The sequence below is a fragment of the Mesocricetus auratus genome, unplaced genomic scaffold (genome assembly GCF_017639785.1).
Source record: "Mesocricetus auratus isolate SY011 unplaced genomic scaffold, BCM_Maur_2.0 Super-Scaffold_100013, whole genome shotgun sequence".
Taxonomy (NCBI): Eukaryota; Metazoa; Chordata; class Mammalia; order Rodentia; family Cricetidae; genus Mesocricetus; species Mesocricetus auratus.
Genome location: NW_024429196.1, coordinates 12,064,635 through 12,087,651, shown reverse-complemented (window position 1 = coordinate 12,087,651; position 23,017 = coordinate 12,064,635). Strand labels below are relative to the sequence as shown.

The 23,017-nt window shown below is 42.3% G+C and overlaps 1 protein-coding gene and 1 long non-coding RNA gene across 2 annotated transcripts in view; one reads left to right on the top strand and one right to left on the bottom strand.

Moving 5' to 3' along the window:
* Nucleotides 1–11,772, top strand: part of Gad2 (glutamate decarboxylase 2) — a 66,457-nt gene extending 54,685 nt beyond the window's left edge. Inside the window, exons 13-16 of the mRNA XM_005082688.4 lie at nucleotides 914–1,063; nucleotides 3,243–3,350; nucleotides 3,647–3,736; nucleotides 8,244–11,772. Coding sequence (XP_005082745.1) covers nucleotides 914–1,063; nucleotides 3,243–3,350; nucleotides 3,647–3,736; nucleotides 8,244–8,417 — 522 coding nt within the window. The 3' untranslated portion in view covers nucleotides 8,418–11,772. The remainder of the gene's footprint in view (nucleotides 1–913; nucleotides 1,064–3,242; nucleotides 3,351–3,646; nucleotides 3,737–8,243) is intronic.
* Nucleotides 1,551–3,977, bottom strand: LOC121143497. The gene is made up of 3 exons (XR_005880708.1): nucleotides 3,363–3,977; nucleotides 2,446–2,577; nucleotides 1,551–1,647 (listed from the first exon to the last, which is right to left on the bottom strand). It is a non-coding gene; the product is annotated as an uncharacterized LOC121143497 (long non-coding RNA).
* Nucleotides 11,773–23,017: the final 11,245 nt, after the last annotated feature.

Here is a 23,017-nt window from a genome sequence, read left to right as displayed (position 1 = left end):
TCTGCTTGTTCAGGTTCAACTCATAATTGCAGTGTCTTTGAACTTTTTTTAACATTCCAATTTATAAAAATATGTGCAATGAGCTATCAAATAGCTCAGACTCTAATAATTACAGATGAGTGAATGTTCTAGACGAACAGTAATGTTATTTTAAGAACCAGAAAGTTGGGACTGGAGAGATGGCTCAAAAGTTATGAGCACTGGCTAATCCTTCAGAGGTTTGAGTCCCAGCACCCACATGGCAGCTGGCAACCATTTGCACCTCCAGTTCCAAGGGTGTAACACCCTTTTCTGTCCCCCTTGGGGGCACTACAGACACATGGTAGACATACATGCAGGCAAAGTGTCCACACACGTAAATCTTAAAAATCAAAGAATACAAATTTTCTGAAGCCTCTCCCCTACTTCCTTTTTCTCTTTCTCCTTCTTCCTTTTTAAAAGGGCAGTCTTGGTATACAGGCCTGACTGGTCTGGAACTCACTATGTAGACCAAGATAACCACAAACTTGCAGCAATCCTCCTATGTCAGGCTCCCAAGTGTTGGGTTTCTGAAATATTTGAATTACAACAAAATTAGATTAAGACGATCTCCTAGAAAACGAGCATCATGTGAATCTTCCATATCTACACATTTTTATAAATGTCATCTCCTAAGAGGAAAACAAAAATGTAACTGTGTCCCTGTAAACCTCTGGTAGCATTCCACCCCGAGCCTTCATCCCACAGAATCAGCCTGTGGTGTTTGCCTGGACAATCTTGTCCAGTAGTTTTCTATTTAATTCTTACTGTTTTCTTTTCCATGAGATACAAAAGCATTTGTGTCTGTGGCTCTTCTTTCTTAACAACTGCCCCCACAATGCAATGCTAGCACAGAGTGAGGAGGGTGACCTGAATGTCCTCTTTGCTTTTGCAGGGACTGATGCAGAGCTGCAACCAGATGCATGCTTCCTACCTTTTTCAGCAAGACAAGCACTATGACCTGTCCTACGACACTGGAGACAAGGCCTTGCAGTGTGGACGCCACGTTGATGTCTTTAAACTATGGCTCATGTGGAGAGCAAAGGTGAGCACAGGCCTGCTGAAGGGCAGCTAAAGAAAAGAGCGCCTATGAGACAGGTTGCAAAAGGTCATTGCTGGATGGAAATTCTCTTTGATCCTACTTCTGCATACCCACATTCTCCATGGGCAAGAGCACAGTGAGACCCCTCCTTTGTCTCCTCTCAAGCTCTTGACTCAAAAACCAGTTTTGATGCATTTGGCAGAGCAGCCTGGGTTTTACAAAGCACCTCTTACCATTGTCACCCTCATTGTTATTTGGTTTATTTCGTGCCCTCCTCTTCATTTTCACTGATGATCCATCTTGATGATCAATCACCAGGGCAGATCAGTGTGTTTATAGACGGAAACAGGAATGAAAAATGCCACCATGATTGCTTATTTTGGATACTTCAAGGGATAACTCCTAGTGAGAAAACACTTTTTAAAACTCTACAAGTGTCCAGTCCTTTGTGTGGGGTTCTGGGTACTCAAAATTTACCTAGAGGTGATCCTTCTTCTACAGGTGAAGTACTTCCTAGAGCTGTTGGAACAGTACAGGCTGGGTCTCTTCTTAGCCTTCTGGAGGCAGACATATTAAATGTAAGGAGGCTGCAAAGGTCAAAGGTTATATTTTTATTAGTTTATTCGTTAACCATTTCACGCATATATGCAATGCAATGCATCCTAGTCACACACGTCCCTCCACCCTTTCTTATTCCTCCCACCCCCCAAAACCCAAGTCCAAATCCCACCTTCAAATCTTTGGGGGGACTTTTTGGCTTTGCTTTGTGACCCACTTAGTTTAATTTTGACTGGACTCTCAATTTACACGAAAGAAAGATCACTATGCACTCAGTAAGCTAAGGCAGGAGGATTGGTGTGGGCTTGAGATCGGCCTGTCTTCAGAGTAGGATCTTGTCTCACAACCATGTAATCATCACAGTCACGTTCGCTCCGGTTGTTCTTGCAGGGAAAGGTTGACTGCCATGACAGGCATGGCTAGGGAGCTTCAGATGGGATTATTATCCTCACTTGTGGTCTAGAACTGCACTTATTATTTTGATAACTCTTTATCATTTCATCTTGAAAAAAAATGAAGCTTGAAGTTGGAAGCCAAATGGAAAATTTTTCCATTTAGATATCCAGACATTCGAAGCTTTGCGTAACAAATCGGGGAGGAGGGGCACTCTTGAGTAATGCAGCTGATGACCTTCCCTTTCTCACGTCTCTCTCAGGTCTTTTATTCCAAGGCTGGGAAAAACTGGTTTCTTCACTTTCCTGTCAGAGGTTGACCTACTCTTGCTGTTTGATATTTCTTTCATTCCCCCCCACCAGGAATTAGGACCCGAAACATGCTTAACATGGGCTATGTTGGGTCTTCCCTTTGAATAAAAGAGGAAAACATACCCATCTTATCTCCATCTCCACTATCATTAGAGTTGTTTCCTCCATTTCCCATGCTGAGTTAGGTAGTATACCAGTACCAAGAGCATCAAACGCTTTTCTGGGATTTCCATTTGCACTTGTCAAATACAGGCACTAAAGAAGGAAAAGTATTTTAGGAATCAGTTGCTTAGTGTGCCTAGACATTGGTTAAATAGCTCCAGTCCAAGGATGTTGTACTGTGTTTCTTAAGTCCAGACCCAAGGTTCCCAGAGCTGTGAAGTAGAAGGCTTCAATGGCATATTCACCCAGCTGACATATGAGTCATGCATCATTACAAAGGACAGCACCAAAAAGCTAGGCAAAATGACAGGCTTCCCAAGACTCATTTGTTTGATCAACTGACATTCAGTGAGTGTCTGTTTGTTCTTACTGAGCCATTTAGGGAGTTTGGGGATGGATAATTTACAACATGAGTGGAGGCCAAGCAGGCATGTGGGGGCGTCCCTGACAAGGCTTCTTTTCTACAGGAAAAGACTAGCCCTGCCCTTCTGTTATTAATGACTTCCATGATTGCATCTATGAGCTGCAGAGGCAAATTTTCCCCTTGAGTAATCAAAATAATTGCCTGGGGAATTAAGCCCTGGAAACAAAAGGAGTCAGCTGTGGGCCCTAGTAATGAAAAGGAACAAATGCACCTGGGGGGCATTAAATGGGAGCTTTCAGCAGAGAAGCCTCCAGGACTCATGCCACTCCATTTCCAGCTAATAGCTACCCACACACCGGGTCTGCCTAATGCTTTTCCTTCTTCCCTATCGTAGGGGACTACTGGCTTTGAAGCACATATTGATAAGTGTTTGGAGCTGGCAGAGTATTTATACAATATCATCAAAAACCGAGAAGGCTATGAAATGGTGTTTGATGGGAAAGTAAGTACTCACGTTTCAACAATCGCCATTGTTGAATCCCAGTGTCTTCAGTTCCACTCTTCACCCCTGCTGTTTGTGCTGTCTAGCTAAGTGGGACCATTACTAGGGGAAGCAATAGATGATGTGATGGCTCCTTTGAGCTGGAATAAAGATCAGACTCACAAATAATTCTATAGAATGTGAAAGGCAACTGCCCATTTAAATACAGCAATTATCTTCTGAACCCGAAAAATAAGTACATCCAAATTATCCTTGGAATTTTGGACCAAGTCTGAATCCTACTTTCTTCCTTGTAGCCTCAGCACACAAATGTGTGCTTCTGGTTTGTGCCTCCCAGTTTGCGTGTTCTGGAAGACAATGAAGAGAGAATGAGCCGCCTCTCAAAGGTGGGTGCTGCGAGTTCCTTTGCTCTATGTGTCTCCCTTATGACAAAAACCTCTTTATGGGGAGTACCAGCTTTTACCTGGACTAATACCCTCTGTGGCTCCCACAGAGTCAGGATGTGCAAAGTCTGCATTTCCTGACTTTTCACAATTCCATTTGCTTCTTTCTAGAGAGAAAGAGTTTATGATGTCTTAAAATTATTGATTGGGTGATAATCTCCACTGACATTTAGAAAGCACCAAGAACTGTCCTCAAAGGTTTCTGGTTTTTGAAAGGAAACAGATACTCAGTTACAAGTACAAAAGACATTTCAAGTATCAGAAATAGAAAGGAAAAAAAGAGGCTGCTGCAGGCGCTCTTGAGATGCCAAGGTCAAGGCTACCCAGGGGAAGGAGCAATAATATTAACAGCTACCATTTACAGTGTGCATTGTGCCCCAGGCTCAACATTTACCATGTTTTAGGTCACTTAAAGTTTCATAGCAGCATGTGTGAGTTGACGTGGACAAGTACTGATTGACAGGGAGAAAATGTAATTTTCCCGAAATTGCGCAGTAACTCTGACTCCAGAGCCTAAATTGCTTCGAGGTCTCCTTTGGTCAGGAAATACTTTTTTTTTACCTTTAATCTCTACCTTCTCCCAACATCTACACATGGGTGAAGTGTGTTTTCTGGTATATACCATCACGGTGCTGTAGAAATGGGAAACTAGGATGATTCATATACTTGAACTTCAGAAGGTTAGCTGCCCTAGGCTAGAGGAGGATGGAGACGCAGCAGGTTAGGCAGGCGTGGACTCCCCACTGCTAAGAATCTCACCCACTGTACCTTACTAACCTTCTAGAGCAATTCATTCCCTCTATGTAAAGGGGAGAATAGAGTCCTGTAGATGAAAAATCCTCAGGAAAGGTTTTAGATACTAACATCTGCCCTTTAGCAATCCAGCACCAAGTTCCTGAGCAGAATAAAACTCAGATGTGGTAGACTTTTTTTTCTTAATTTGTCAGTGTGTATTGTATATAAGGGTACATGTTCTCACATGACTGCAAATGCACATGTGTGTGAATATTCCCATGTGTGCACCTGCATGTTGGAGAGAGAGCAAAGTTAGCTTATGGACAAGACAAGGCCAAGAACCCACCCAAAAGCCAATTGCTGAGATAAAGTACTGAGATGAGGGGGTTTGCAATATAATGAACTACTGCAGGTTAGGTGGTTTATGGACAACAGGAATTGATTTTCCACAGTTCTGGTGACTGGGAACCCCGAGGTCAAGAAGTCAGCAGAGTGTACATCTGCTAAGACTCCACTTCCTAGCCCAGTGACCGTCTGTCTTCACTGTACCCTACTCTGGCAGAAGGAAAGAAAAACACCTCTCTGGGGTCTCATACAAAGGCACAAACTAATAAGGCAGAGCCTCCCAAGAGCCCCATCCTAATTGGGGATTAAGATGACAACATAGAAATTTAAGGGGACACAATGTTCAGTTTACAGTGAGTGCTTTTCACATACTTTCATGCATAAGGAAAGGGAACATTTACCAAACTTTTTTTTTATTAATATTTTTTTTATTTTCCATTTTAAATTTAGATAAGAAACAAGGTTGCTTCACAAGTCAGTACGAGGTCCCTCTCCCTTTCCCTCCCCTCCTCCCGTGCCCTCCCCCCCATCCCCCCCCCCCGTTATCCCCTCATTCCCCCAGGGAGGGTGAGGCCCTCCATGGGGGTGTCCATAGTCTGTCATTTCATATAGGGCAGGGCCTAGGCCCTTCCCCAAGAGTTCAGGGTGAGAGTGCACCTCACATTGTTCTATGGGAGTCCAGAGACCGTGTGTATACTTGGGATGGGTACTGATCTGCTGTCCAAGGCTCAATAGATTACCTAGGCCTCCTCACTGACACCCAGATTCAGGGGGTCTTGATCAGTCCCATGCTGGATTCCCAGGCTGATGCTCTGGGATTTACCAAACTTAATGGTGGCTCATGGCCGTTCCCAAGGGTTCACTGGTAGGGAACAAATATCTAGATAACAGAAGGGGCCATTACTAATCCAAGCATTCCCCATCATGAGGACGTCAAGGTGAGGATCTGGTAGGTGCATTTCCAGCTGCCCAGACAGACTGCTCCATGTACCACCTCTCCTACTTCTGGTTCCTCGGTTTCATCTTCATCATCAACCTTTTTGCTGTTGCTATTCTAGGGATGGAAGTCAGTACTTCATGCATGCCTGGCTGCTGTCCCACCTCTGAGCTAAACTCTAGCCTCTCTTCTAATTATTCCTTCTGTTATGTTGTTTTGTCCCTGCCGTTTTGAGACAGTGGCTCACTATGTAGCCCTGGCTGGCCTAGAGGTCACAGAGACCCAGAGACCCGCCTGCCTCTGCCTCCCAAATGCTGGGATTAAAGGTGTGCACCACCATGCCCAGCAAGTCTTCATCATTACCTGCATCTCTTTTTATCAGCTTTTATATTCCTCTACTAGCTGATGATTTTCAAAAGGTCAACAAATGGGTTTAACAACAAATTAGTAAAGAAGTAATTTGGCTGAGTACTTGAGGTGACTTTGTAAGGTCTGCAATTGAGACTTTTTGGCAAGATTTTAACATTGCAGAATGTCTCTTTGATGACTGTTCTATTTCCCTATTTCATGCACTTCTAAGATTTAAACACAAAAGCTTTATAACTTATAGTGAAAATACATTTCTATGATAACTGTATGCTATTTTGTGTCTTAGGAAGACACAAACATATATTTTAATTATGAAAAGGCCTGCTGTGATGCAAGGGATGGTCCCCATTTACAACTGAATTTCTGACCATGTCCATCCCACAGAAGTTAAAAGCAAGTCTGACTACTCCTTTCTGGCTGTATCTTTGTTATAAACATCAAAGATCAGATGCTGTATTTACAAACTCGAGCGGTGAATGCATGTGGGCAGATCACGAATCTGAGAAGAAGTAACTGGAATGTATATCTTGTCTTAGAGAACTGTTCCTCACATACTATTGCCATATCAGAATTCAGAAGGCCTGTTACACTTCCCTGCACTGTGCTAGAGAGCAAAGGAAAGAAAAGGTACTATGCCTAGCTTCCAGGAGCTAACAGATAAGGTAGAAAGAGACGATGTATCTGTTCATCAGTGGAAGGCCAATTAAAATATTAGGATATTGTTAGATTTAACAGGTAAGGACCATATGGTTACAACTCAGAAGAAGAAAGATGACAGGCGGGAAATGGTTTGCAGCACTTGCAGCATTGTGGGGGAAATCCTGCAGAGTGCTTATGATGTGGAGTCCTACAGAGAATGTAGGCTGTGGACTGGGAGAGCATGCCACTGTAAGACTGATGAAGGCATGAATCAATGAAAATGTAGATGGTTCAAGGGATATTTAATAAATTGCTCTTGTCAGAGTTGTAGGTTCGTTTTGGTGAGCAGTTGAAGATGAATCCTTGGAGCTGATAACAAAAGGCCTTTGTGCCAAGCTAGGGAGTGTGAACTCAATTTGAAACAGCAAAGAGAACCCATGAAGCTACAATGAACAGTCTAACAGAAATGCTGTGATTTTGTCTGGGATATTCTTCTGTACATGAAGTCTTGTGGATCCAGTTTTTTACTCCTAGATAATTCTTCATAGAATTAAAGGCTTTCCTCTCCCTCAAAAATACTCATAAGTAAAAGCAATTTCAAAAGAGAATGTAAAGAGACTAGATAAATTTTGGATCACAGGAAAGATGTCAGAAGTATGGTATCTGTACCTGTGTGTATGTGTGTGTGTGTGTGTGTGTGTGTGTGTGTGTGTCTGTGTGTGTGTGTCTGTGTGTGGTAGTGGGGTATTCCCTCCTGGGGTGGCCAGAGGTGGCACTGGGTGTGTTCCTCTATTGCTCTCAGCCCTGTTCTCTTGATACATAGTCTCTTGCTGAACCTGAGGCTCACCGTCTCAGCTAGGCTGGCTAGTGAACTCCAGAGCCAGCCTGTCTCCTCCCCACAGCATTGGTGTTACTGGCAATGCAACCACTCCTGGTCTTGCTACATAGGTTCTAGGACAACACAGGGCCTCATGTTTTCAAGCGAGTGCACTCTCTCAACTGAACCATCTCTCCAGCCCCTCAGAGGTCTTTAGCCATCACTTGACACTAAGACATATCCCTCATAATAATTCTATGAACAATGCTTTCTTTACAATGATTTCATAATTTTCTGGATTGAACTCTCTCCTATCTAGTTCTCTAAACCATTTAGCCCTGGGCCAGGACCAGATTCTTCCCTTTCCCACTAAACAATCAAGGTGGCAAGCGCCTCCTAGCCTACTGTGCTTTACTCATCATATTTAAGGTTTTCAATGTTTTGAGCTGTTTTTATTTCCTTATCTCATGAAAACTTGAAGAAATTCTTTTAAGAGAAAACTGTGGTCCCATTTAGTTCAAAACCAAAATCATCACTTGCTGTGGGGTTCCTAACCTAAGGGAGGTCCAGAAAAGAAAGCCATAGCGCTGACGTAGTCTTTCCTACAGGTGGCACCAGTGATTAAAGCCAGAATGATGGAGTATGGAACCACAATGGTCAGTTACCAGCCCCTGGGAGACAAGGTCAACTTCTTCCGTATGGTCATCTCAAATCCTGCAGCAACTCACCAAGACATTGACTTCCTCATCGAAGAAATCGAACGCCTGGGACAAGATTTGTAATCACCTCACTCATCAAACTGTTTAAATCCTCTAGGTAGACAGTTAAGTTGTCACAACTGTGTAAATGTATTTGTAGTTTGTTCCAAAGTAAAACTATTTCTATATTGTGGTGTCACAGTAGAGTAAAGTTTAAAAAAAAAACAAAACTAACAAACAGGAAAAGAAACATCCATCGCTCCTTTTAAAGATCCTTTCTTAAGTTTAGAATAGCTCTCTAATAATTAGTGACAAAAGGCTATGTTCTAATCAGTAAGAGAAAGTATAAAGTTGTTATAAATATTTCCCTTTTAATATCGTATGCCAGTCCAACTTTACTTTCACTTCAGAGCAGGAGTACTGAATAGTGCCAAATCACCCCTGAATCATAAAAGGTTCTCTGGGGTGCCATGAAAAGGACAAAGTAAATATAAAATGTACGCTGACAATACAAACTCTTGCCTTTTTCATAGTATTAGAAAAAATTTCTAATTTACCTATAGCAACATTTCAAATGTATTTAAATACATATAATTTTACAAAAAGAAAAATATATATAAAAGAAATCCTATTTTGTAACAGCATATAGATTTTATTTTATATGGGTTATATAAACTGCAGGGGCAGATATGAAACCTAAGCCAGATTTATTTCTTTATTTCTTTCTCTCTTTTTCTCTTTCTTTTCATAGAGGCACAATAAAACCTTTAGCAAGGTAATTTTAACATACAAACACACAAAATTCTTTAAAAGTTTAATAACTTATGTTAGTATATATCATTGCTTACGATATCCCTAAAGATAGTATTTCAAAACAAACACATACACACACACACACACACACACACACACACACACACACACACACAAAGAAAGAAACTTCTAAAAACAATTGACTGAATCAACAATTAAGACTCTCTTCCTGTTTAGGCTTTGCACGAGTTGGCCCTAGAAGACCCACTGTATAAGCCCTGCTTGGTCCTAGATCAGGCAAGCATGTCAGTCCTGCTTTCCCCTGTAGCCTGCTTTGAACAGAAGGTTGATATTAGTTCTTGACATGTCTTTTCATACCATATTCTTTTATTAGATCACGTAGATTAATTAGAAAAAACTAAAAGTAAAACCTAATCAGTCCTCGCAAGGAGGAGTGTAGCACATTCCTTAATTGTGATGAGCTCAGAATATTAAACCCAGTCATGGGAGATGAGACCTCTGTGTGACAATAATGGCTTCATCCCAAATACCATTCTGCTGCTTTCTGGGAAAACATCATTTGTGTCACGCCCACTCTTTTGTCTGAATTCCTTCTTCATCCACACTTTAAAGTTTCTCCTGCTAGACTCCCTACCTCCAGACCCTCAAGAAGGAATTAATATCTCATGTGGATGTTTTCCTTTTCTGAAACGAGATCCTCATGCAAGCAGTTTCAAGATAGCCTAAGATCTTTTATCTGCCTCCAGTCAAGACCCACAGTGACCAGGATATGCAAAGATCACTAAAACTCAAAATACTATTTTAAAAGTAATCTTCTTTCTCTGTCAACTATATGGAGAGCTTATCCATAGCTCCATGATAACTTTAGAGTCACATATGACCTAAGTGCTAGTAGGAGAACTATGACCTTTTGTAAACAAATGGCAGATACTCCAAGTGGATGGATATTTCAAAAGTCAGAAAGACTCCAGGAACATAGAAAGGAGGCCCTGTCCTCAACAGTCATATATCTTCATGTGTACAAACATACTGATTATCTATAAATGTGGCTTCAGGCCTTTGCTGTCTAGAAAGTCAATGGACTCCCCAGAGCACTGAAGAGAAAACTCCCTATGCAGCTGAGTTGCATGAAGGAATAGCCTCCCATTTTAGGTACTCAGTAATGGGCAAGCAGGCCTTTCTAGAAACTGATTGTGGAAAGTAAGCCAGCAGCTGTCCATGCATCTTGAGCCTCAGGCCCAAGATCTCATTTCATAGGAAGAGATTCTCATCTATCAAACCTACTGTCCACTTAGAGAAGGCAGGGGGCCTGGTGTCCTGATAGACAGAAAAGCTTAGCTCTTAGGGAACAGACTTGGTAGCACATGCTGGCTTCTAGTTTGATGAGATGGCAAACTTTGAAAAGTAGTCGTGTCCATGTATGAGATTCCAGCAAAATGCTATTCACTGGAATTAAATCTATCTACTTATTTTACAGATTCTTCCTCAAGTTTTCTTGGAGCCTTGCTTAGATATGGAAATCTCTTCCCACTATATTCTAGAGAGGGAGGCCAGTGCTCTAATTAGATCTGCCATCTACTTGAGACAGAGAGGGGAGGAAGATGGGAAGAAAGAATAATGGAGGGAGACTGCACTGAACATTGGTCCAAATTCCCAGTGCCAAAGGTCTTTATTTGTGACCTTTTTTATCTTTCATTTATAAAACATTGGTTTCAGCTTTAATCAGAATTGATATGGCCATTTTTTATTTACATAGCAATATTTCATTTATTATTTAAAATACTTGAAAAAAGTAGAGTGTGTGTTTATCTGAGATCTCTAAATGGTATAGAGCTCATGTACTGTTACAGGATTTGAGAAAAGAAAAAAGTGTGTGTGTGTGTGTGTGTGTGTGTGTGTGTGTCCTTTAGTACATTGTTAGTACGGTCTTGTCACCTCAGATTGGGGTTGTGCACTTTATATTGAATTGTGTGGTGTTGCAAATCAACGTGTGTTGCTGTAAAAACTTGCACAATTATCAGTGTGTCTTCTATGTGGTAGCTATATTGAGACTATGAAAACTATATTTGCATTTATTCCTGTTCTCACCTCACCCTCTCATCCTGTCCCAAGCTGTATGCCTTGTACATCAGCTCTAATAGAGAATATAACCTCAGTTAAGCCCCACCCTAAGAAATCGTTTTGAGAATTCTGTGATAGAACACAAAGTGCAAAGGGAGCCCTGTTTCATCTATGAGGCTAGAGAAACCAATTACAGTGTGTCAGGAGCCGCTGATACTGCAGGTGTTGACTCTGTGGGGACTTGGAGTAGGTGCTGCTCCTCAGAAAATGGATAAAGGAAGCACAGGTGTAAATATAGCAGCAGGACAAAGAATCAAAAACCATCAAATCAGGTATCATCTTGCACGTGCTTTTCTGTTTCAAGTGCTAAATGCAAACACTGTGTATTAATTAGTTGAGTGTGCCAAGATCTTGTTACCAAATGGTGTTTCTGAATAATGTCAATATTTCCCCAGCACCTCTCCATTACTAAAGACAGAATAAAAATAAAACATACAGACATGTGGCAACCTGTTCTTCCTACCAAATATAAACTTGTGTATGATCAAAGTATTTTACCTGTGTTTTCTCTCTAAACCCAAATAAATGTGTAAATGTGGACATATCCAGGCTGGGCATGATCACTTCGCACTCTGCCATGTGGCAGAGGTCATTTTTAATGACTTTCTTGTCTTTTTGGTCTTATTTCTGCTATCGCCCTCTCCTGCCAGATCTGAATGATACCATTGCACAAACTCTAGTTTCTTCTCCAAATAGAAGCAATCAATTAAAGTTATCATAAAACATCTCACATAAGTAGAAAAAATGAAAAAAAGACAAATAAGAAAGCCCCGTGTAGCCTTTAACCTTTACTGCTGTAGAGCCCAAATGTTATTTAATCTATTTCTCTACCCTGCTGTCTCCCCAACAGCAAATTATGCTTTCATGAATTGTGAGATATAAGGACTCTCAAATAGAAGGGACATGCAATCCTGCTATTATCCTCTGTGCCCAGGAAGAATTTCCCACACTTCTGATATGAGGGCAAGCATCTCAGGAGTAATAAGAATGCAGGTTCTGCAATGGAATTATCTGGGATTAAGGTGGAACCCCATCACTGCCCCTCTGGGATACCCCACAAATGTCACCAAACCTCTTTGATTTTGTCTCAGTTTTACACCAGCAACTTTCCTCATAAAGTTTCTATTTTGGTTACATTGAATGTATATAGGGCACTGAGGATGACTCTTGGTGTTTGTTCTGACTAATCTTCATTATTAACTTGACTGGATTGACCTTGAGGGGTTTCTGTCCATCCTGTGAGGGGATTTTCATAGGTGTTTAGCTGAAGATGGGAGGCCCACCCTGAATATGGGTGATGACATGCCATGGGCAGGGGCCCTGGACAGAACAGAAACCGTAGAAGGAAAAAGAGATGTGAGCACCAATATTCATCTCTCTACCTCCTGCTGTGACTGCAATGTGGCCAGCCACAACTCACTCCTGCTGCGAGCTTTCCCAGCGCTCAGGACTGTGTTGCTTCAAATCATATCCTTCCTTCCTTCCTTAAATGACACTTGCCAGGCACTGTGTCACAGCAATGAGAAAAGAATCTAATACAGTATTCCATAAGCAGTCCACAAATCTTGAGTGTGTCAGACCACTGTTAATTTTATATGAACTGTTTAAGTCACCTCTTGTCACCTCATTAAACACTCAAACTCCACTGAGATCCTCCACTGCTGACTCCTGCCTGGTCAGTGGAGTTCAGTGAAGGCCCACCTAACAAGTTTAATCTGGAAATTATGCCTATGGTGATATCTTGTTTATGATTTAATAAAGTTTGCCTGAAGATCAGAGTGCATTGCTAGCCACAGCCATAGAGGCCAAGAAGTGGTGGCGCAGCTGTTTAATCCCAGCAGCCACACTAGTTAGCCATAGAAGCTGGGAGGTGGTGGCAAACGCCTTTAGTCCCAGCACTAGAGAAGAGTGTAAGGTGTGTGGAGATAGGAGTGCAATGTATTCAGTTTGCAGTCTAGGCAGTCTGAGGAGCAGTGCAGTTTGGAGATGCAATCAGAGGACACGATTGCACCTTTGGTCTTGGCCTTGGAAGAGGTAAGAACTCTTTAGTGGCTTGGCTGCTTTGGTTTTCTGATCTTCAGTTTGAACCCTGATATCTGTATATCTGTCTCTGGGTTTTGACCCACCATGCTACTACACACACCTCACATTGTCTTTGGCTTATTCATGTAGATTGCCTAACTATACTATTGACTTTCCTACTCATCCTTATCCAAACCACATAGAGCCCTAGCAAAATCCCCATCAGCTCCTGTGGTACCCTACAGTGAGCAGTCACTCAATCCATACTTTGTGCATCTTTCCCTGATGTTGGGTGTAATCTTGACTAAGCCCACCAATGTCCCTGAGTTCTATAACCAAGAACTAAGGGAATAGGTCCTTGGAAGAAGGTCCTTGAGACATGGTTCAATGTACAAATTTAGGCCTGTGTCCATTCAGCCTAGACAGATAAGAGGTCCCAGACCTCCCACTTCCAACATTCATTTCTTCTGCCCTGTGCCCACTTGAACTTCCCCTCAAGTGCCTGTCAGGTTAAAGACCCCCATACCTCACACCTCCTGCATACCGTCTCTGCCATCAGGGTATCTGTGTGGGATCACTCACTCTCCCTTAACTCTCTCTCTCTCCTCCCGTTAACGTTGGAGCCTAGCATCACCATCTGAGGGCATGCACTGAGCCCCTTACTTCCTCCCTAAGTGATGATTATTACTTCCTAGTGCTGGAATCCCAATGCTGCCCACATGAGGGCCTGTGCCATTGCCTTGCTTGCTCCATGGAAACCTCTCAAGCCTCCCTCCCCCTGAGACCCTAATGTCACCCTCTGAGGACCTGTGCTGAGTGCCCGGATGATCCACTGTGAGCGTCTGCTAGTGAGGCTGGAGACTACACCTTTGTAGCTAAGCTACAAATATTTCTGTTGCCCGACTCACTAATCAGCACTGAGTGGCCCTAAGACTGAACTTCAGGCATTAGCTAGTATAAAACTTGTTAAACCGGGGGCTGGAGAGATAACTCAGAGGTTAAGAACACTGGCTGCTCTTCCAGAGATCCTGAGTTCAATTCCCAGCAACCATATGGTGACTCACAACCACCTGTAATGTGACCTGGTGCCCACTTTTGGCCCAGGTAGAACACTGTATACATAATAAATATTTTTTTAAAAACTTGTCAAACCTTTGTAACAGCGAGAAGAAGAAGCAAACACCCACTCCACAAAGATAGGCCAGACCATACGACCAAGAACCTAGCTCCACCCAAGTCCTCTACTAAAAACAGGACAAAACTGAAAACCGAAGGCACTACATCTCCTCCAGAATCTTTAATACCATAGTAATGATCCCCAAGGAAAGAAACTGGAATGGCACTTAAGGCAATGAATTCAACAGAAGAGTTACATATGTTCAAGGAACTGAACGAGAACATAAAAAGAGGCCAGGGTGAAAATTAAGAAAACATATAAAACAAGGAGGACAGTTCAGGCTGTGAAAATACAGTTCAATAAAGAGACTGAAATATTAAATAAAACACAAACCAGAATAAAACTTGAGGTAAAAAGCTCAGTGAAAAACTTCACCAGTGGACAGGACTATCAAGGCATAATGACAGGTAGAGGAATTGGAGCACTCAGTCTAATAAAACAATAAATCAAAATCACACAGATAGAGTATGGAGGACCTTTGAGACACTATGAAAAAAACACAAAGCTATAAATATTATGGATGTAGAAGAAGGAGAGTAAATCCAGGTCAAAGGCACAGAAAAAAGTTTTCACTAAAACCACAGAAAATTCCCCCAAATCTAAAGAAAGAGATGCCTACCCAATTACAAGAGGCACGCCAAATACATAAGATTAGAGGAGTGACTCCCCATGTCCTATAATAGAACAAAGAAACACTGAAACCTGCAAGATAGAAAAGGATGGAGTCTCATATAAAGAAGGTCCTGATAATAGCATTTGATGAAGCCAGAAAGACAGGAGAAGTGCACTTCCAGTTGTGAAGGACCACATGCCAACCCAGACTACTATATCCAACAGAACTATGTCATAATTGAAATAGAAAGAAAAACATTGCCAGATAAGCACAGTCTAAAGGAATATAAGACTACCAATCCAAACCTATAGAAGATACTAGATGGAATATTTCAGACTAAAGAGAATGGTAAGCTTATAGAAGAGACCATGGTGAAAAAATAAGCAATGATAATTCAGAAGCTAAGCAAACAGAGACCAAGAAAACAGACACTAGAAAATCAACAAATGTTAGGAATAAATATGCATCTTTCTATAATAACTTTGAATATCAATGGTCTCAACTACCCAATCAAACGACAGAGTTTATCACTGGACCAGAAAACAGGATCCATCGTTTTCTTCCTTCCAAGAAACATGCTTCACCATCAGAAATAGATTCTATCTTTGGGTAAAGGATGGACAAAGGTATCCAAAGTAAATGGAGTCAGAAAGCAAACAAGTGTTGCAATTCTCATAGCTAAAAAACATGTCAGACTAAAACTACTCATAAGAGATAAAGATGGTCACTTCCCACCTATCAAGGGATTAATCAATCAAGAGGATATTAAACTAAACAGGCAAAGAATTTCTAATAAGATTCCAGTAGATCCTTCAACTGTAGGCTCAGCAAGGAAGTGGCAGGCAAGGCCCTACTGGGAGCTGTCCCCAGCTGGCCTGCCCCTAAGAGCCAGTCCCTGGGCCCAGCTTGGGTAGGGAGTGGGAAAGGGGGGGAGGAGAGAAGAAAAACTGCCCTCTGGGGACAGGAACAGCAGAAGAGAAGAGAGAGGCAGAGAGGGGGTAAAGAGAAGGAGAGACAGAGAGATAGGCAGAGAAGCAAAGAGAGAAAGAGGGAGAAAGAGGGGGGGAGCTGGGCAGGGCCTTATTAAAAGGGAATGTAGTGAATGTGCACAGGCATTGCTCTTAGGGGCTACAGCTGAGGACATACCCTGTCAGAATCCCAAGGGCAGGCAGTACAGATGCCTGAATACTAACATTCCTCCCTTTTTATTTATTATATTTTAAAAAGTGAGGAGCTATAAAGGGGTAGCAGTGAGGCAACGACTATTTCTTGCTGACCTAAAGGGTGCTGCTCATCTTTGGGGGACCTGGGAAAGCTGGGGTGCTGACCAAGTCCTGAAGTAGCTGGCTGTTTCACTTCGCTGCCCAAGTTCTGTGGAACTGTCAGGTGCCACCTGGCTGGCAAAATACTGATTGAAGTAGAACCAAGTCGATTCCTTAGGGCTTAAAACACCTGATCGTTCCCATAACCACAGCATCACCTGGATATGTTTGGTAGTTTTGCACCTCCAACTCTGAGGCCAACAGCTGGTAGTCCTGCAACAGTAGCTGATTAGGAATGGTCAGTGTGATCCAAAACACATCCCAATGGGAGCAAGGAAGTATAGACAGTGAAACAGCTCCCGTGAGTGAGCAGAGAAGTTAGACCTAAGGGTCTACAATTCCTAGCTTTCCAGGAATTCATAGAGGGTCAATTTGGAGACAGGCAAAGGCTTCTCAGTGATTTGTCAAACACAGCCTACCTTGGAGCTGGCCGCACAGGCAGTAGTGGCTTCCAAAAACTATCTTAAGTAGGCCCTCTAGGAAAGTGCTCAAGAAACTAGGTACCAAATACAAAATAATCCAATTAAAAAATGGGGCACACATCTAAACAGAATTTTCAACAGAAGAAACTCAAATCCCTGAAAGACATTTAAGAAATCGCTCAACATCCTTAGCCATCAGGGAAATGCAAATCAAAACATCTCTGAGAAATCATCTTACACCTGTCAGAATGGCTATGATCAAAAACACTGATGACCAGTTATGCTGGAGAACATGTGGAGTAAGGGGAACACTCCTCCATTGCTGGTGGGAGTTCAAACTTATAGAGCTGTTTTGGAAATCAGTGTGGTGGTTTCTCAGAAAATTAGGAATCAATCTACCTCAAGTCCCAGCAATACCACTTTTGAGCATATATCCAAAAGATGCACACTTATACCATAAGGACATTTGCTGGACTATGTTCGCAGCAGCATTATCCATAATAGCCAGAACTTGGAAACAACCCAGATGCCCCTCAACTGAAGAATGGATAAGGAAAATGTGATGCATCTACACAGTGCTAAAAAAAAATGACATCTTGAAACTTGCAGGCAAACAGACTGAACTAGAAAAAACATCTGAGTGAGACAATCCAGACACAGAAAGACAAATATTATATGTACTCACTCATAAGTGGATATTAGACCTAGGGCAAAGGACAACCACCCTACAGTTCACAACCACAAAGAAGCTAGGCAACAAAGAGGACCCTAAAGGAGACATACATGGATCTGCCTAGGAAGGGGAAAGGACAAGAGCTCCTGAACAAATCGGGAGCATGGGAGGGAGGGTTGAGGGTGGAAGGGAAGAGATGAGGGGGAAAGGGAGTGGGGAGGTATACATGAGGGAATGGGATGGTCGAGTTGGAGAAAGGAGAGAGACGGAGATGGAAGAAAGAAATATCTTGATAGAGGGAGCTATTATGGGATTATCAAGAAACCTGGCACTAAGGAAACTCCCAGGACTACACAAGGATGACCCCAGATAAAACTCTAAGCAATAGTGGAGAGGGTGCTAAACTGGCCTTCCCCTGTAATCAGGTTGAGGACTACTATAATTGTCATCATACAACCTTCATCCCGTAACTGATGGAAGCAGGTGCAGAGATCCACAACTAACCACTGAAGACACTGCGCACTGTGGTTCCAAGGTATAGAGAAATCAAGCTAGAATTCAGTTGGAAGCTTCTTCCCTGCTGCCTAGCTTTCAGAGTGCCAAAAAGGTGCTATACAGGTTGCTGGGGATCAAAAGGCATTAACAATCTTACCCCCTTTTGAATTACAGTACCAATCTGCCAAGCAAGATGTGCTGATTGGAGCAATAGTGGTACAAATACTATAGGGTTAACCATTTGCTCTCTGACTGAACTTGGGGCTTGATCTGTAGATGGATTTAAGCATCACACTATAAACTCAATCAAAAGCCTATGGCCAAGGAGGCCTTAACACCTAGGGGTGAAGTTACTACTGTTGTTTAGCTAAATTATCTTTGTGCCAAGCTGATTTGGGGTGGGGGGTTGTTTGTTTGTTTGGTTGAGTGGTTGGTTGGTTTGGTTTTGGTTTTTTGAGATAGAGTTTCTCTGTGCTGTGGCTATCCTAGAACTCACTCTGTAGACCAGGGTGGCCTTGAACTGACAGAGATCCACCTGTTTCTGCCTCCTGAGTTCTGGGTTTAAAGGTGTGTGCCACTGCTGCCCACTCCAAGCTGTCTTTTAAATATTTATGTTTATAACCATAAATAAATGTTACCCTTAAAGGCAGAGAAACATCTTTGCAATGAATGCAGGGACTCATGGCTGTGCAAGCCTAAATGGAACATTTACACCACCCTTCTAAGGCTCAGGAATCATCATTTAAGAGGGAGCAGAAAGAAGATAAACCAGAAAATAGGGAGAAGGCCTGTGAGATGCTGTCTTCTGATACATCATAACCTCATAGTACCTGCGGCTGCCTGAAATAAGCCTACACAAGGCTGGGCCCGCCAAGTCAGTCATGGGTCAGGGAGGCACTTGTGGGTCCTTACCTCTCCCTGAATTGGGTACTGATTAATTCTGAGGTAGGAGCAGTCATCATTAGCTGTGAATACACTGAGGAGTCCACCAGGTTTCAATGGGTATTCTCAACCCAGACACTCCTTGTTAAACCCAGAATGTTTCAAAACAACAACAAAAACAAAACAAACAAACAAACCATAGTTGTGGATTAGGGACTTGCTACAAAGGGAATAATAAGAATGGGAGGGAGATTGGTAAGAACAGGGGTTTATAGAAATCAGAATGTACTCTATTCATATGTGAAACTTTCAAAAAACCCAAATTCAAAAAAAAATTTAATGGAGAAATGAAATGGCAAGAATATTCAAACATGTTTTAAAAGAAAGTAAAAATCATAAAAAGATTTTTAAAAAAGACTAAAAATTTACCTGGCCACAGTGGCAAACATCTACAGCCCCACTATTCAGGAAGTCAAACAAGTTTGAAACAAGCCTGGACAATTGAATGACCTCCAGACTAACCTTTAATAAAAGCTGTTTAAATTTGCTTCAGTGGCTGCAAGTCTAATTGATAGCTTGAGTGTAGACTGTGGAGAGATCTGTATGTCACTGAAGCTAATAATCTATCAGTCACATCCTCAGGGTAGGAATGCAAGCCCATGCCTCCAATCCTAGCACTATGGAGGCCGAGGAAGGAGAACCACAAGACGAAATGGAAAATAATGACATTTTTCTCCCCTCCTCCCAGGGAGTCATTTAAAGATACAAGAACCTAACATCTCTCATGATGTTTTAAAGAAACAAATACCTTTGAAATCAGTTCGTGGTAGATGGGTAACACTCTGGCACCTTGACACACCTGTGAGTAGTCTCTTTTATCTTTTGTTTATTGTGGAAGAGAGGAAATTCCAGGACTGCAGGTGCTTCCCAGGCTCCCATGAAGAGAGCCGCAATTCTCCTTCTACTTCCTGCTGCAAAACCTTTGTCCTTGATCCAAACAGATCCACACATGAGACAGCATTCGATGCTCTGTGGGAAAGTTCCCAACCATGCATTCAGAAAGCACACCTGCCCTAGCGTCTGCCTTTGATGGTGCGAAGAAAGCAAGCCGTGACTTGAGATGACTTTTAGAACTGCTTTTCTTGATTCTCACTGTCCAGATTCCCCGTGGACGCTGCAGAAGTGGGCAGGGATGAGCTGAAACCGAATCAGGAGCACCAAGGCTGCCGCTGAGTAGATCTCTTCACTCTAGATCAGTGGTTCAGCCTTCCTAATGCTCCTACCCTTTAATACAGTTCCTCATGCTGTGGTGACCTCCAACCATAAAATGGTTTTGTTGCTACCTCATAGCTGTAATCTTGCTACTGTTGTGAGTTGTAATGTAAATATATGATATGCGACCCCTGTGGAAGGATGGTTTGATCCCCCAAAGGGGTCGAGACCCACAGGTTGAGAGCTGCTGCTCTGTGAGACACATTCTGGTCTTCTGGTAGGTGGGCACACTCCCAACCACGAACATCATGTGGGTGTGTGAGTATTCTAAGACTAAGTCACAAGGAAAGTTTGCTTTCATGGTGAAAACAGTATTATCTCAGTGTGTGTGAAGTTTTTAAAGATGCCTCCTGCCTGAGGGGTTTTTCTTCCTTATGTATAACAATAAAGGGGATCAGTTTTTTGTTTGTTTTGTTTTGCTTGAGACAGGGCCTCACTATGCACCCCAAGGTGGCTTTGAACTTGTGATCCTCAGAGATATAGAATTACAGGTGCCTGCCTTCATGTCTGGCTGTAAAGGGATTCAAACAGCCATGTTAACCAACCAGCATTTGAATAAACTGCTCAGAAATGGAAATGAAACAAGAAATATTACAGATGTTCCTCCTCTGGCCCTTGATGGCCATTGAGGAACCGAGTCCTATTAGCTTCCGTCCCAGAAACTTGCATAGTCAAGTACACACAACTACAGTGTATGTTATGGAAGGGGCTGGATTTTCCCAGGCTCAGAAAATAAGCTCCTGACTTCTCTTGAAGTCAGGACTATGGGTCTCATGTTTTCCTTTCCCTCATGAACTAGCTAGCTGACAGCTCTACAGTTGGAGCCAGCCTGGCTTGCTGGAAACTTAGGCTGCCATTTGTTAGCTGAGTAGATCTCTTGTGCTTTCCAACTTCAGTTCTCTTACCTATTAAACTAGGACAAAAATAGCATTTGATGCTCAGGGTAATAATGAATATTCAAATGAAAAAAAAGGCCAAGACCTGAAACAAAGTGCTCATTCATTCGTTCATCTTACATGAACCTCATTTCACATTGCGCTGCTGCATGGAAGGACCAGGCTTAGATGCAAGGCCCCCTCTTACAGGAAGCCTGACAGGACTAATGGTTCTAAGTGGGAGCATGATTTTAGGGCTGCCATACATCCTCCATGAAGACAGAAGTCTTGGTTGTAATGGTGAGTATGGGACATGGCTCAGAAGGTGTTACAGGGAGCTAAGGAGAAAAGTAGAAGCAAGAAGCCAGAAGTTAAGCAAGTATGGTGGTCCTTAGGAGGCTAAGACAAGAGGATAATAAATCTTGAAGTTATTTTAGGCTGTCTCAAAAGTAAACAACAAAAAGAATGCTATAATATTGACCTGACAAACAAGATGAGCTCACTGGCCCAACAGGAGCACGACTGTTATGAGTGTAACCAACCACTTTCTGGTTGGGTTTGAGGTCTTCTTCACTGAAGAAAAATCATGTCTATCACTGTAGACCTGATCAAATGCCATGGGTGGGAAGCTCGTAGGTCCTACAAAGAACCTACCACTGATGCTTTGCTTAATGGACATGTTAAGATGACATGTAAAAGTTTATGTCCATATCCATTGATTGGTACTACTCACAGCCTTGGCAGAGAAGCTTCTTTGTACAGTGAACAGTAGTAAAGCACAGCTCATAATTGGTCAAAATAAAAAGTGACTGTTCTGTATGTACTCCTAAATATGACATTTATTTACCACCACCACCACCCCCCAAGCTCAGGTAACAGAGCACTCACAACAGAAAGTATGCAAATACTGTAAAAAGCAGGATAAGGGAGGATACAGTCAAACACTGTCTTCTGGACATGCCATGGCCATTGCATTCATGAACTCACAGTAGCTGTGTTTCCCTGCATAAGAAAAATCTGCCCAAGATGTGATCTGTCAATAACCCATCACAGATGCTGAAGGAGCTCGTGACACTCACCTCTACCTGAGTAATATAAGAGGTTGATGTTTGCTGAAAGAGGGAGAGTAATATTTACCAGTGATGTAGCCACTGGTAAGTTGTCCTGGCCCCGTAAATAACCCCCACTCATGCTCATGCAAGCAACTGTAATTAAAAATGTACACACACACACACACACACACACACACACACACACACACACACGAAAGTAAGAGAGGGGATTGCTGGGAAGAAAAGGATGAGTTCAACAGGAATGGAAAGAAAAGAAGACAGTGAGGTATGAATTTGATCAAATACTTTATGAATGAGTAAATAAATAGCACATACATCATACACCAGTTTAGTTGGAACAGTTCCCTAATGCATCCTTCCCCCAGGAAGACACCATTAGGAGCAAAATGACATGGAATATGTACCTTTCCCTCTCTGGAGTCACTAATATGGTGGCTTTCTTAATGTTTACTAGAATCTATTTATACAATGGGACATAACCATTGGTGCAAGCAAAACACTGTGTCTCCCCATATCTTATCAACACCCAGTGTGATAAAATTTGGAGGTAGGGCTTTTGGGGGGCATCCAGTCATGAGAAGTGAAACCTTCATGAAAAGAAATTGATGTTCTTACAAAAAAAAAGGATTCCAAAGAGATCTCTTTGTCCTCTATCAAATGCAGACACAATGAGAATTCAGAGGTGTAAAGTTCAGCAGAGAATCATCCCCAAAGTCAGGCCACATTGAACCATGATTTCAACCACTAGCCTCCAGAGGGGGTGAAAGACATTTCTGTTGTTCCTAAGCCACCATGCTGGATTTTTATGGCAGCCCAGTCCAATATAAATGTGGACACACCATGTATAAAGAGACTGAATCTTCTCAAAAGCAGCAAAGAACTTCAAGAGCTGAAAAAAATCTAAATAACTGCCCAGTGTGGAGTTGAGTCTGGAAATCATCTACCCCAGCTATGGGAGGATTT